The sequence below is a fragment of the Phyllostomus hastatus genome, unplaced genomic scaffold (assembly GCF_019186645.2).
Source record: "Phyllostomus hastatus isolate PE091 unplaced genomic scaffold, TTU_PhHast_1.1 phas_contig_29, whole genome shotgun sequence".
Taxonomy (NCBI): Eukaryota; Metazoa; Chordata; class Mammalia; order Chiroptera; family Phyllostomidae; genus Phyllostomus; species Phyllostomus hastatus.
Window position 1 is genome coordinate 40,489,352 of NW_025333835.1, and position 16,808 is coordinate 40,506,159.

At 39.2% G+C, this 16,808-nt stretch overlaps 1 protein-coding gene across 1 annotated transcript in view; it reads right to left on the reverse strand.

Annotated features, from left to right (window-relative positions):
- UGGT2 (UDP-glucose glycoprotein glucosyltransferase 2) overlaps positions 1–16,808 on the reverse strand; it is a 113,968-nt gene that overhangs the window by 35,591 nt on the left and 61,569 nt on the right. The window contains exons 21-23 of the mRNA XM_045839041.1: positions 13,837–14,043; positions 12,209–12,340; positions 6,993–7,117 (exon numbers count right to left, since the gene is read on the reverse strand). Of these exons, the coding sequence (XP_045694997.1) occupies positions 6,993–7,117; positions 12,209–12,340; positions 13,837–14,043 (464 nt within the window). The remainder of the gene's footprint in view (positions 1–6,992; positions 7,118–12,208; positions 12,341–13,836; positions 14,044–16,808) is intronic.

The window sequence follows — 16,808 nt, forward strand, 5'->3', positions numbered from 1 at the left end:
GGAGAAACGTACCTCCTTTGTGTCACAATTAAGGCCCCAAGAAAGAGGAATTTAAGTTAAAACATGTCCAAAGGGCAAACTCCATATAAATCATTTTTCTTCCAAACTTCCAAGTAGAACTGTCAGTTTAAAGTAAGAGACTTGCTTTTAAAGTCACCCTGTGCCTCCTCATCATTGATGTGACCTTTGAGCACTTAAGCAGTGTTTTCAACAGAGTCCATGGCAACGTGGGTGCACCACTGAACTCAAGTCAGGGTGTGGGGGGTGCTGGTAGGCGTCTGAGCGCTGGAGCCCACGCAGCGAAGAAAGAAGGGCAGAAAGAACAAAAACCACAGGCATTCACTGTCAAAGAATTTTTGATATAGTTAAAAAGCCCAGATTTTTATGTTAATTAGTTTGAAAACTAAGAATGCACAAAATAAACACCTATTATGTTGGGATAGAATGTGCTTACTGAAGTTTACAGACGACTTCAGTAAAAAAAACAAAAAAAATAGACTGGTCAGGAATCTTGTCCATCTCTCTCTACTGCATCATCTTTTACTAGCATGCAAGTTCCTGAAATGCGGGATTTTCGGTTAAAAGTAGGTTTCTATCCATAATACCTACCATATTTTTCACAGAGCACTGCATTTAATGGCCACGTAATGAACATATATTAAGTAAATTAATTAACCCAAATCATAACTGATATCCCTAAACTCTCTAAAGGTACTCGCTAGCCACATAAGCCCTACTGCGTGAAGCCGCGGGCACAATGGAGGGAACGCTAACCGTCAAACATGCTCCCCGGGCTCTCACACTGGGCTGACCGCCTAAGTGCCGAGAGGAGCGGAAGATGAGAAAAGAACATCTCTGAGGCCCCAGACCACCTTTCCTTGAATTCTCTGCCAAATTTTCAGCTACGCAGGTCAATTTTTCTTTTTGGGAAGGACTACAGACTAACAAGGAGAAAGGGCACTAGGAACTCGGCCCCTCCTGCTGCAGAGCTGGGGACGCCTCTCAGAACAGAACAAGGTGCGCCCGCTCCACTGGAGAAACGGACTCGATGTGCCCCTCGGGATAATGGCTCCGAGGACTCAGAGCTCTGCCCGGCTCATTAAATAACTCTTAAAAAGCATGATAATAAAAATGCATACCTTTAATGTATGTTCAGATTTAAGTGAACATGAATTTATTCTAATTAAAACACACCTTGTTTAGCATTATTTCAGGGCATGTAACAATTTAACACAATTAGAGAGGGTGCTGTTATAGTTAATGTTATTGATTTTTTTTGTGGTGGTTTTGGTTTGAAATGAAGCTTTATAGTGGCTAGAAGAGCTTCCTGAAACTATTTTTTAACCACACAAGAGTTAAAAAATTAGGTCTAAAATTTTAACATTTTTATAACATTCAACATAAAATTAATGAATTATAAATTTTTCAACATATCCTAGTCCTACATTATTTAATTGTAAAATAATGTTTTTGCTTTTTAAAGCTTTATTTTGTTTTATTGCACTTGAAAATAACTATGGATATTAACTCTTCACTGCAGAAAAGCCCTTACGAGTACTTTACAGACATTTTAAATCTCCTTTTATCATTATTTCCTAAATGAATATATATATATATTTAAATCATATCCTAAAGGATAAAGTAAGGACATCAGTTTCATCTGGATCAGAATACTATAATCAAGAGTAAAAATGAGATCTTTAGTTCTGGAAAGATAACAGCCTCCAATACATACATATTTGCTTTAAGATACATGGATCAATGAAAATAAAAAAATATAACAGAAAAATACTATCCCACAAGAATGTTGACATAGCTTAAATATCAGACTCTAAGGACTTTAAGACAAAATCATTATTAGAAAAGGAGTAATTCATATAAGGATAAAAGGAATAATTCACTAGAAAGATAATTCTGAATCAGGGTGTATGTAACAACAATACGTAGCAGCTCAAAATTTGTAAAACAAAATTTGACAAGAATACAAAATTAAGTTGTAAATTCACAATCCTAGCGGTAGTGTTTAACAAACACTTTGGTAAATGACAGATAAAACAAAGAAAAAGCCACAAGAGAAAGCAGACAGTTATCTACGAGGGAGCTCTCATAAGACTGTCATCTGATTTCTCAACAGAAACACTTCAGGCCAGAAAGGATTGGCAAAATTCATTCAATGTAATAAAAAGCAAGAACTGACAATCAAGGCTACTTTATCCAGCAAGGCTATAATTTAAAATTAAAGCAGAAATAAAGAGCTTCCCAGACAAGAAACAGCTAAAGGAGTTTGTGACCGCCAAACCTGTGTTACAACAAATGTTAAAGGAAAGAGGAGAGGGAGGAGGAAGAGAGAGGAACATAGCTAAAAAAAAAAATGGTAACAAACACGTATCTATAATAATCACCTTAAATGCAAATGGTTCATTGTTCTAATCAAAAGACAGAGGGTAGCTGAATGGATAAGAAAGCAAGGCCCGTGTATATGCTGTCTTCAAGAGACCCACCTCAGAATGAAAGAGGCACACACACTAAAAGTAAAGGGATGGAAAAAGATATTTCATGCAAAAGGAAAGAAAGCTAGATAGCAACACTTGTATATAAGAAAGCAGACTTTAAAACCAAGGCTATATAGTAAGAGACAACGGAGGACACTACATAACAATAAAGGGGACAACAAAGAGGATGCAACCCTAGTAAACATTCGTGCACCCAACAGAGGAGCAACTGAATATGTAAACAAACACTGACAGACACAAAGGGAGAGAATGCCAGAAATACAGTCATAGCAGATTTTAACATCCCATTGACTTCAATGGCTAGATCTTCCAGACAGAAAATCAACAAGGAGATGGCAGTCTTAAAGGGCACATAGATCAAATGGAGTTAATTGGTATCTTCACAGCATTTACCTCAAAGCCTCAGAACAGAAATTCCTTTCAAGCACACATGGAACATTTTCTAGGACAGACCACATGTTAGGATACAAAATACGTCTCAATAAATTTAAGAGGACTGAAATCATATCAAGCATTTTCTCTGACCATAATGCTATAAAACTAGAAATCAATCACAGGGAGAAAATTAAAAAAAATACACAGACACAGAAGCTAAATAACATGTTATTAAACAATGAATGGGTGAACAATTAGATCAAGGAAAAAAACAAAAACAAAAGATACCTTGAAACAAATGTAAATGAGAACACAACAGCCCAAAATCTGTGGGACACCAGGAAAGCAGACCTAAGAGGGAAATTCACAGCATTACAGGCCTATATCAGGAAACAAAAAAATTCTCAAATAAACAACTGAACACTTAAAGGTACTAGAAACAGAACAAGTGAAACCCAAATTGAGTAAAAGACTAAAGATCTGAGCAGGAATATATGAAATAAAGTCTAAAAAACTGATATAAATGATCAATGAATCCAAGAGCTGGCTCTCTGAAAAGATAAACAAGACTGACAAACCTTTAACCAGATTCATCAAGAAAAAAAGATGACCCAAATAAATGCAATCACAAATGAAAGGAGAAGTAACTACTAACACCAAAGCAATACAAAGAATCATAAGAAAATATTACCAACAACCATATGCCAAATAATTAGAAAATCTGGACTAAATGGATAAGCTCCTAGAAATATATAATCTTCCAAATGAAATCAGGAAGAATCAGAGAATCTATATAGACAGATTATACCTAGTGAAACAGAAGCACTAATAAAACAAACAAACAAAAAACTCCCAGCAAACAAAAGCCCTGGACCAGATGGTTTCACAGGTGAATTTTACCAAACATTCCAAAAAGAACTAACTTGTCAAACTATTCCAAAAAATTCAAGAGGAGGGAAGACTCCCAAGCTCATTTTATGAGGACAGCATTTTCCTAATTCCAAAACCAGATAAAGACACTGCACAGAAAGAAAATTATACACCAATATCCCCGATGAATAGAGATGCTAAGATCCTCAACAAAATATTAGCAAACTGAACATAGCAATACATCAGAAAGATCACACACCATGATCAGGCAGAATTTATTTGGGGGTTCAGGTTTGGTACAATATATGTAAATCAATAATAATGATGGATTGCATAAACAAAATAAAGGATAAAAACTACATGGTCATACCAACAGATGCAGAAAAAGCATTTGACAGAATCCAACATCCATTTATGATAAAAACTCTCAGCTAAGTGGGAATACAGGGAACATACCTAAACATAATGAAGGTCATAAATGACAAACCCACTACCAGCCATCATATTAAACGTGCAAGAACTGGAGTCAGGGATGTCCACTTCCACCACTCTCGTACAACATGGTACTGGAAGTCCCAGCCGCAGCCATCAGGCAAGAAGAAGAAATAAAAGGCATCCAGATGGGAAAGAAAGCAGTAATAAACTGTCATTATATGCACATCACATGATACTGTGCATAGAGAACCCTAAAGATTTCACCAAGAAATGATAAATGAATTCAGTAAAGTAGCAGGATACAAAATTAATATCCAGAAATAAGCTGCATTTTTATGTGCCAATAATAAACTGTCATAAAAGGAAATGAAGAAAATCCCATTCATAATTGCTTCAAAAGGAATAAAATACCTGGGAATTTAACCCAGGATGTAAAAGATCTCTGCTTGGAAAATTACACAACACTGAAGAAAGAAACTGAAAAAGATACAAATAAGTGGATACCATGTTCATGGATAAGAAGAATTCACATCATTAAAATATCCATATTACCCAAAGCAATCTATAGATTGAATTCAATTCCTGAACTAGAAAAAATATTCCAAAAATTTATATGGAACCCCAAAAGATCCTGAATACCAATAGTGATCTTGATAAAGAAGAACAAAGTTGGATGAATCATGTTACCTAATACCAGACTATACTACAAGTCCATAGTAATCAAAACAGCTTGGTACTGGCACAAAAACAGGTACAGAGGGCAATGGGACAGAATAGAGCACCCAGATCTAAACCCACACCTTTACAGTCGATTAATACTTGACAGAGGAGGCAAAAAAAAAATACAGTGGGGTAAAGACAGTCTATATAAAAAATGGTTTTGTGAAAATTGGACAGGTACATGAAGAAAAATGAAACTAGACTACCTTTTTATGCCACACACAAGAACAAATTCAAAATACATTAAAGACTTAAATATTGGACTCAAAACCATAAAAACCCAAGAAGGAAACATATGCAGTAAAATCTCAGTCCTTGCTTGCAGCAATACTTTTTCTGATATCTCTCTCCAGGCAAGGGAAACAAAAGAAAAAATAAATAAATTGTATACATTAAACGAAAGAGAGATTGCACAGCAAAGGAAACCATCAACGAAATGAAAACAAAAACAAAAACAACAACAACCCACTGAATGGGAGAACATACTTGCCAGCACATTTGATAGGGGGTTAATATCTAACATTTATAAAGAACTCATAAATTCAACACCAAAAAAAAGCAACAAAACCAAACCCCACAAACAATCCAAATAAAAAATGGGCAAAGGATCTGAATAGACACTTCTCCAAAGAGGACATACAGATGGCCAACAGACATATGACAAGATGTTCAATGTTACTAATCATCAGAGAGATGCAAATTAAAGCCACAATGAGATATTACCCCACACCTGTCAGAATGGTCGTCATCAACAGATCAACAAACAACAAGTGCTGGCGAGAACGTGGAGAAAAGGGAACCCTTGTGCACTGTTGGTGGGAATGCAGACTGCTGTAGCCACTGTGGAGAGCAGTGTGGAGTTACCTCAAAAAATTAAGAATGGAACTGCCTTTTGACACAGCAATTCCACTTCTGGGAATTTATCCACAGTAACCCAGAACACTGATTTGAAAGAATATATGCACCCCTATGTTCACTGCAGTATTATTAACAATCGCCAAGATTTGGAATCTGCCCAATTGACCATCAGTAGATGAGTGGGTAAAACAGCTATGGTGCATTTACTCAATGGAATACTACTGGGCCTTAAAAAAGGAGGAAAGTTTACCCTTTGTGACAGTCTGAATGGACCTGGCAAGCATTACACTAAGTGGGGTAAGCCAGTCAGAGGAAGACAAATACCACACGATTTCACTCATATTTGTAATCTAATGAACGAACTGAACTAACAAGCGAAAAAGAGGCACACTCACAGGTAGAGAGAGAAGGCTGATGGCTCTGGGGGGTGTTAGGGGTAAAGAGATGGAGCAAAAGAGAAAAAGAACCATGGACACCCACAACACTGTGGCAATTGCGGAGGGAGGGTCTGGGTGGAGGGGGATGAGGATATGGGGGACAAGGGGAAAACTACAATAAAAAGTGAACAAAAATACATTTAAAAATTTTTAAAGGGTACAAGATTTCATGAAAAAAAATTAAAGCTTCACTGAAGAACCCTTAAAAAACATCACATAAGTGTGTCTATCTACATATTCACATATATACTTATACATAAATTATACACTGTATATATCAGTTACATATCTATACCTTATTTACATGATAAATATGTATGTATGTATAGCTACATACTAATAACATATGTATTTAATAAATGGAATAAAGCTACTGAAGTAGACAGCAAAGAAGTCTTCAGTATAGTAGCATTCCTCTAAAGTTAAGGAATCCGACACAATAAAAGCCGAAAATGCATATTTACCTACAAAGCAAAAGTGAAAACATAAATACAGGTGCCACAGACACAACCTTTAGGGAGATGGTTACCTCTCGGGAAGTGAGGAGAGTGGGATGGGTGGGGGAAACGAACAGTGAGATCCACGGCAAATGAAACAAAATATTAACATCTGTTCTCTGCTGACAATGACTAAATGCATGTCTTTTATTATATCTTTAAAATTTCTCTGTCTTCTATTATATCTTAACTTGTGCACGCATCTGATACATTTTCTAATCTTAAAAAAACGATATGGAAAATACCAAACCCAGAAATGAATTGCTCTTATGATTTTAAACACTTACTTCTTTGAGTTGATTGCCATATTTTCAACAATGTCTTTAATGTTCTCTGCTAAATTAGTAAATGTTATCTTTTCCAACAAGGAGAAATCTTCTGCACAGAAATTTTCATCTAAAGGTCCTAAAAACTTAAAATAAAAGCAATTATTATTGTGTCTCTTCTAGAAGATACCTTTTATTTCACGAAATATTTTCTCAAAAATCAATTACAGACTAAACAGATGGTGGCTATTAATCCCACCATCTACTAAATCCACTGGGATAAAAAGGAGAAAAAAATATTTTCTCACTTTCATATCACAAATAACATTTGCATAAATACCAAAATCGAAGCAACAAGAAGTACAAAATTATCTCCATTTGAAAGGTTTACTTTGAGACATAATGCTTCCAAAAACCTAAGGCTTTTCATTCTCAAGTAAATGAAGAAAGCAATTGCCTGCATGTTTTAAATCTTTTAGTTTCAATTTTATTTTCCATTCATCTATAAACTGCAGTGACATGAATCTATAAGCAAGGAGTAAGACAGCAAAACTACGAGACAAATCACATGATCACTTAATGACACCCACTGGCCTTCATCTGATGGATGCCCTGTGCGTTGCATGAAAGGTTTGGAGCTCAGTGAGGTTGTGCAGGTTAGCTTTACTCCAGCGGTGCAGCGGGGAAGCTGGCAAATTGCCATGTACCTAACGTCTCAGGATGGCTACTCCATCACAGCTCCTACCAGCGCGACTGCCAGTTGCATTTTCTGAGGAGGCCAATGCAGGCAGTCACCACGCTGTTACAAACACAGACCTGATGTACACGGAGGCAGGCTGCACTAGTCCTAGGCATTAAACAACTGTACCTAATGACAACCAGAAAACAGGTCAAGCGGAATCTATTCTTTCTTAGTAAAAAGGCCAGAATGACACAGCTGCAGATTTTCTCACTCCCCCCTTCATGTGCTTTTGCAGCTAACAATTTTTCAAAATTAATGAATACAGTTCTCGAATTCTTATTTACTCATGTCATAGGAGCATCACGTTTCACCACAAACAAAACACGACTCTTAAAAACAAATGGGCACTATAAAACTAAAAGTCCACATATAAACATTTCATCACCTTAAGATTTGATATCACTTTTAAGGTAACTTGGAAAGCACTTTCAATGTCGTGTTTTCTGGACGATGAACAGGAGAGGCCTGGGAAAGAGCTGCAAGTTTGTCTAAGCCACCCCCAGTGACTCGGGCAGGTGTGTCAGTAGCTCAGAATGAGGAAATGAAACCTCAAATTGTTTTCCTAAGGAATTAACAAGATGGCTATTTTGACTGATTAAATTCACCAGAGGACTGACTATATTTCACCTACATAAGTCCAGCATCAAATGGCTGGGAGAAACTTGATTCTTCTGTGTCTTAGTTTTACTTAAAGTTGAAGGTGTTATCTGTGAAACAAAGTAGCTTGAATAGCATAAAGTCATATCATGTCCATCTTGGAAAAAGGAACATTAAACTTGAAAATCATATACTGGCACAGTAAAACCTAACTGGTGCTTAAATCATCTTTACAACATTTTAGAAATGTGATTTTTCAGTTATACAGAATAACTGCTGTACCAGAAATGCATTACCTCCTTTGACAGCTTATTAAAATTTTTAGAAAACTCTGTTAGAGTGTTCATCCACATACTGAGCTAAAAATCTCTCTCCACTTGTGGAAGTTTGGCCAGCTGGCCTTGACCTTGCACTGACGCCCACCAAGTGTAACACGAGTCGACCTACAAACGCGCGCACTGTGCCCGTGACAGTCTTCAGGTATTTGAAGAGAACACAGGAGTTAACCGTTCCTGAAAATTCACAGAGTGTCTAGGGCTGTTCTATGCACTTTACGTACAAAAGTGTATTTAATCGGACGACTCTGTTAAGTCATGCTATTGTGATTCCCACTGTACAAATGAAGGAACCAAGTCTCAGAGGGGCAATATGGTTAATGGTGCAGCTGGATTTTGAATCCAGACTTGCCCAGCTTAGGGAAAAAAGGCCTTGCCTGCTTCCATACTCTCTACTACCCCTGTCTTTCAGCAATTTGCAAATATGTAGTGTGATAAAAATTCATTTGTTATAATTACAGCAACAGCATTATTTAGGGCTTTAGTTGATACTAAAACACAAGTTTCTAGTTCTTGAGCATGCAGTAGGAAAGCATCATCGTTGGTTGCCAGATAAGGGGGGGTTTGGGAGGCCGGGTGACAAAGGTGAAGAGATTAATCGGTACAAACTGGCAGTGACGCAGAGTCACTGGCCCGTGAAGCAGAGCACAGGGACTCCGTTAATGATTTCGTGACACGTGCGGTGTCGGGGGAGTACGCGCCTAATTGTGGAGATCGCTTCATAAGTTACATAAACGTCTAACCACTATGCTGTACACCTGGAACTAATAGAAAATGAACGTCAACTGTAATTGAAAAATTAAAATATTAAAATTTTTAAAAAGTCCCATTGGTCCCAATTTTGATCATTCCTAATTGTAACTCTGAATATGTTCCAATCCCAACGTAAACACCCGGCCAGGTTCAGAAGGAAGACCAACTCTAAAATGTCAGAACTGTCTCATGCAGGAAGCTGTCGGACCCCCAGCGACCACCACCACCTCCCAGAACCGTGGTGATCACTGGGCTCCAGAGCATGGCTGGGGCGGAGCCACAGGCCAAGTGTTATGTTCAAGTTCACAAACCACTGAACTTACTTTTGGATATACTGGACTTTTCTATTCAAATCAAAGTTGTACAATAACAGAATAATCAACATGAAAGGTCAGTTAATGTAGTACTATCTCTACCCCCAACCTCTCCCCTGAATTCAGGTCGTATGTTCGACTGCGGACTCAACAAGCCTACGTGGAGGTCCAGAAAGGAGCAAGGAACTGCTAACGTGTCAGAACTGAATTCTCCACCTTCCCTTTCTCCTGCTGCAGTCTTTCCCACCAGAATGCATGGCAACTCCGTTCTCCTCGTGATTTCTCACCTGCTGTGAACCAAACTGTCAGCAGTGCCTGTTCACCCTTCCTCCAAAATACATCCCACCTCCCCTTTTGACTACTTCCACTCCAGCCATTCTGGGGCAAGCCGTTATCACCTCTCGCTTGGACCACTGTGGCATCTCCCATCAGACTTCCTGACCCCTGTGGTTCACGCTCAATGGAACAGCCACTAGAGACCCACAGTAAACACAGGTCAGGTCGTGCCAAGCCCGGTGCAGGCCTACGAACTCCACAAGCCATTCAGAGTAAAGGAGGCGTCCTTAAACCCTATAAAGCCGCTCTGACCTGGTCCCCAGCAGCTTCTCCGAGCTCCTCTCCTGACTGCTGCTCCCAACGTGCCTGCCGTTCCTAAAACACAGGGGCACGACCTCCTCCCAAGGCCCTGTGCTCACTGCCGCCTCTACTTAGAGCATTCCGCGTCCACACGTGGCCTCCTCCCTCGCCTCCTTTGGTTCTCCGTCCAAACGATACCTTATCGGTGAGGATGCTATTTGTCATCTGTCTCTGTCCACCACAGTGTAAACACCACGAAAACGTGTTTGTTCACTGCTATACTCCCAGAACCTAGAAAAATGTTTGGTCCAGGGCAGGTGAGAAATTACTATTTTCATATGTTGTCAACTTCAGAAAGAGAGAGGGAATCATAGTTCTATGGGAAATAAGTTGAATATAACTACAACTAATATGTATCATTAACATTGATATTAATATCTGAAATATGTTAAACAGTGGCAAAGAAAACACGGGGTAAGTGTTCCATAAGGCGCAGTCAAAGGGCAGGGTACTAGACATAGCAGGTGTCACTATTCCCTCTCTACTTCTTAAGATGACTGACAAAACCAAAGGCAGCCATTACACTCGAAAACTTCCAAAAAGCTTCATTTCCTCCCTAAGTAACTGCTAGAGAGAAAAAGCAATGTCGTTTCTGGGCTTCCACATAACTCACTATCAAAAGTCACTAGTACAGCGTAGGGCAAAAGTAGGTTTACACTTGTTTGTATGAAAAATACAATAATAAATAATAAAAGAATAAACTGTTTCATGTACTCACAACTGTAAACCTACTTTTGCCCCACCCTGTACTTTTATTATTGTAATAATAAATGGCAACCATTGTCACCAGTTTGTAAAACAGCAGTGTACACAGACGGACCCCAGTCTAACTGCCTTTAGGAGCTGATGCGATTAGCTCAGAAACCATTACAACGCAGCAGGTGCTGTTTACCATGTGGAAGGGCGGGGACACGGGTCTCCTATTCCTCCTGACCATGTTCTTCATGCATTCAGATAAGACCGGATAAATAAGCATAATTTTAAGGGAACAGTAATACGGGAATCAAACACTCAGGTGAACAGAGCTCATAAAAATGTAGAAAACAAAAAACCAAGAGCTTAGGAATATATAATTTGATAGCTCAAGCAGACCAGTGTCAAAGCATTACATTAGTTTACTTCTTAATAAATCTAAGCACCAGATTCAATTATTTAAAATTTAATTCCTCAGAAATAAAACCAGACTATCATATTCAAAATATATTAATAAATAGCTATTATCCACTAATTTTGTGTATAAAGACTCCCTAATCAGAAAAATGTTTGTGATACACTGAGAAAAGAGTGTGATACAAAGTTATATATGTAAAATTACAACTATGTATTTTAGAAACCAAGAAATAACCCAGTAGGGTGAAAAACGGGTCAGAAGTTAAAACAATAAACTTTTAATAAAATTTAGTAGGATGGTGGGGGTAAGTGACTTTTCCTATAGATTTTTAAAGGTTATTTTAATAAACAGTGCTCTACACTGCATACGAAAGCATCGTACTCTTATTCAGCAACTGTAGGGCAAGCTACGAGAGGAACAAGATGTCCCGATGCACGTCCTGCACCTGCTGCCCAGCGGTTCTCAATCACAAGGCCGCCGCGTGCACTAGGCTGCTCGGTCTGACACTTACATTAGGACAGAGCGAACGGTGCCCCGCGAGAACGTCCTCCCTCACCCGCGTCAGCGTTCTCGTCTGCGGGGGGGCAGGGAGGGTGAAGTGGCAGGTACCGCGCCGCAACCGAAACCTCTCCGCGCATTTCACGCATGCCGAGGCCAGTCTGAGGGCCGGTGTGTTGTGACAGAAAAACGTGTGCGACCCTGTATCACAGTGTCACTGAGAAAAGGGAGCTCCTGTTTCTCCTACTTACTTTTCCATTGCTGACAATCCCCATTTCTCCGGGATGCAAGTGAAGGACATCTCGACAGAACAGCTGGTGAGTCCGAAAAACACTCACTCCCATGGTATTGTATTTTTTCTCAAAAGAATTCTTATCCATCCCCTAAAGCACAAAAATAATGAATAAATAAAAGAGCAGTGAATCTATTAAATTTCTATTAATAAAGCCCACTTTGGTACATTAGTATAAAATTTAAATATCACATTATGACAAAATAGTATTTTCTTCTGAAACCACATTTTGAAAACGGGCATCTTTCTTCAGTCAGTTACAATATTTTGACATCTCTTTACAGGCAGATATACAACGGTTTGCTGCTTATTCCACAGGAATTTCAGGCGTTCACTCCCTCCCTGAAATACACCCTCCACCTGGCTGCCAGGACGCCGCGCCCTCCTAACCCAATGCACTGGCTCTTCCTCTGCAGGACCCTCCTCCTCCTGAGCTCCTCCACATTGGGGAACATTCCAGGGCTTAGCCGGCCACCTCTCTGCTCTCCGCCACACCCTCACTTAACTGAGACTTCTCCTCCAGCTTCTTAGCTTGAAATTATACATAATGTTGACGACCCTCAAATTATACTCATTCATTCGTGAGCTCGAAATCTCCACTTGAATGTTCCAACAGGCATCTCCAACTCAACATGCGCAAAACTTAGCCCTTGGTCCCTCTGTTGTCCAAATCTTCTCTTCACCTAGACTTTCCCGCCCTCCCCCCCTCAAAAGAAACCATCATGAAATCTAACTGTTTGAGCCAAAACCCTAGCCTGTTATCTTCACATGTCACATACAGTCGATCAACTAACCCTACTGACCATAACACAATATTAATTACCCACCATCTCACCATCTCCACCACTGCTATCTAGTCCAAGCCACCATCATGTCTTGCCTAGATTGCTGCAGCAGCATTCTAATTGTTCACCCTGTCTCCATTCTCGTCTACCTACTATGGAAGCTTCACACGGTGTCCAGAGCCATCTTTTTAAAGGTCATTCCCCTCCTCCGTTACACTCAGGAAAAGTCTGAATCCCCTACTGCGGCCTACAAGTGCCTGAAGCCCAGGGCCGTGTTCGTGCCCCGCAGGCCCCCGTGCTCCCGCCTCTCTCTGTTTTGGTCGTAAGGACCTTCTGCCCGAACCTCAAGTCCGGCCACTGTCTCTGCGTCGGGTCTTCAGAGCTGCCGTGTTCCTGAACCCGCTGCGTTCTTCTGCAGACTTCCTTCCCCCTCGGTTTCTCGCTGCACTCAGAGCTCCGGCCAGACCCCTCATACTGGACTCCTTGGGTGAGACACCTGAGGACTACTTACAAAACCCTTTAACCCTCCCAACCCTGAAGGGCACAGCCTAACTAGAATAACATCAACCCGAAGGATGTGGCTCCTCACTCATGAAGTGGTTGAAATATAAGAAATCTGATTTGTTAAATGCCTCTATGCAAAATCATATCATTTAACATCTATCTTTTCCCATTTAGAGGAATATTTATTATCCCCAAATGATTATACTGTTTTCCAGTAACGTGACATCTCCAAGCACGTGGACTTACACTTCTGAAGTATTCAATACACACTGATTATTTCAAACAAACAGCTACTGACCTCCATAAGGAATGCTTTAATTTTATCTCCAGAGTAAACGGCTGTAGCAGTTTCTTCTCTTGCCAGTTTCCTGAGAAAGTTTCTCAAAAAGCTGTTTTTCTGTGTGAGAAAAGCTGCCAAAATTCCTCTAGAAATAGCTGTGCTTTCTTCGTTTATTTTTGATGTAGGATTATAAATAATGCCCAGCCGGCTATGAAAACTTGTTTTCTGCAAAACACATTGATAGGTGGTGAAGAAGAGCTGTATTTTACATGCCTCTTTATAGCTGAACTGCTTCCTTTCCACTCAAGCCTACGCCCTGCCACACAGCGCCTCTTACTGTCAGATTCTCTGTGACTACATGTGGCCTCTCACTGACACGGCCTAAAAACCGTCATTTCACTAACTCCCACTGCTTCACCTCTTTGCATAAGGATTACTTTATAATGCAGTCCTTCGTTGAACTGCTTCTTGTGTGTGTCTGTGAAATAACAAAATACATCACAAAAATGCAGAGCTTAGCAAATCACCCCAGGTGAGGAAACAGAGCGCAGTGAAAGGCGGCTCTGGCCCCCTGCCAATGCCCACACCCCCGCATCTCATGACAGCCACTGTCTTGTCGCTTATGCTAATAATGTCCTTGCTTTTCTTTATCCTTTACCACTGAAGCTTGCCTCTCTAAACGTTTCCTCCGTTTTGCACCTCGAATAAAAGTAATCATGCAATACACATTCTTTTGTGCTCTTCTTCCACTCCACGTGATGGCTGAGATTCATCAACGCTGTTTTGTGTAGGCGCAGTTGTTTATTTTTTGGTGCTGCACAGAATTCCACGGTGTGAACCTACCCTCTTTCATCCACTGCACTCACTGGAGCTAGGCGTTTGAGTTGTTTTCGGGTTGGTGCTCTACAAGCAGAACACGCACAGCTCCAACTTCGGAAGACACTGACGTTTTTCACAATAGTTGGACTGGTTTTCACCCCCGCCAGTAACACAGGAACTTTGTGACTTTGTTACACTGACTTTCCGTTTTAAATCGTTCGGGTAAACGTGTAAGGTTAATTCATTTTTCCTCATTACTGATGATATTAAATATTCTTATTTAACATGTTCACTGCCCTCTTTACGGATTTGCCGATTCAATCTCTGCCATTATTTTCTTGGGGATAATTATCTTTTTCTTACTGACTTACGTGAGTTTGAGTTCTAAGACATAAGCGTTTTATTTTTATATGTACGCAGGTAACTCCTGCCATGCTGTGGTCTGCCTTTTTATTCCCTTGATGGTGCCTTCTAACAAAAAATAGTCCTTAATTTTAATGTAGCTCAGTGTGCTGGTGTTCTTATTCCGACCACTGGGCTCCGTGTTTCGTTTTAGAAATCGTCCCTACTTCGAGGCCACCAACCATGACACATGCCCGGGTTTGCGTCTGGCTCTGCTATGCATTTTCCGTTGCTCTCTTGTTCTCCCCTGTGAAACTGTCTTCCATTTTGTAGTTTTATAAGAGATCTTTGTATCCAACAGAGCAATTCTCCTTCCTTCCTCTTCTCTAAGAGTAATCTAGCTATTCTTGGTGCTTTGCATCATAAATTTGAGAATAAACTTGATGATTTCCATAAAAAGTGCTGAGATTCATGCTGGAATTGCTCTGGAGTTATAACATCAATCCTGGGAGAACTGGTATCTTCATAATATTGAGTCTTTCCATTCATAATTATGGTTTCTCTCTCCACTCATGTAGAACTTCTGAATTTTCTCTCAATATGTCTTAAAATTTATTTTGTAACATTTATTTCTAGCACTTGAAAATTTTGCTATATTAAGTGATATTCAATTCATTTAAAATGCATTTCTTGTTTGTTGCAACTCTTAAAATTAATTCTTATATACTGATGTGTTTATTCAGCAACCTAGTTAAACTAAAGAATTCTAATAATTTATGTGTCAATTTACTTGTATTTTCCATATAAACAATTTAGAAACATGACAATTTAAATTCTTCCTTCTTGGTTTTTGTTCATCCTGTTCTACATGAGTTTAGGAATTTTGCATCTATGTTCATAAATAAGATCAGCCTACAGCTTTCCAATCTTTAGAATGCTTTTTAGACATTTGGTTAGAAGTAATGCTGATCTTGTAAAGTAAGGTGGGATGTACTGCTTATTTGACTATTCTCTGGAACAAATTTTGTGTGAGACTGGTGTGTATAGCTCGGTACTAGTAAGATCACATGGGTCTGGACTTTTTTGTTTTGAACTTTTTTTTCAATTACAGGTTTCATTCTGTCAGTAACTAAAAACATCACCTTCTACCACTGCTGTGCCCACAGGATCTGGGGTGACCCACCCTCTTTCAGTCGGGGTGCTGGCTGTGTCGGTCTGCTTCTCTGCTTTTCCTGGACAGTTTTACCAGGTGTTTCATCCATTCTAGTAATCTTTTCAAAGAACCAGCTTTTGGCCTTGTGGACCTTTACTATATGTCTTCTATTTCATTACTTTTTGTTTTTAATTTTAACTTTTCCTTTACTTTCTTTGATAGACATTTAAGTAGCTGTTTTTAAATTTTAAGATTTCTGTTTCGATAACTGATTTTATGATGACTCTTTCAAACACACACAAATACAGTTTTGGTTTTAACTGTCAAGTTTAAACATCATTCAAATTTTCATTCATTTCAAAAGTACCAACAAATATGCAGTTTTGTACCAACAGGTTACACAAAAATATTTCTTAATTTTCAAATATACATAGATGTTCTAGTTTTTTCTTATTGATTTCTAATTACACTGTAGTCAGAGAATACACTTTATATAATTTTGGCCCCTGAAAATTTTATGAGAGTTGCTTTGTAGCCCAGCATCTACACACGTTTTTTAAATGTCACATTTTCCAAGAGCACACACTACGGACTCCACACTTTTGTGTTGTGGTCCACCAGGTCAAGTTTGATGATGCTGTCCCTCAAATCTTCTTTCTACACACCCCCACTGACT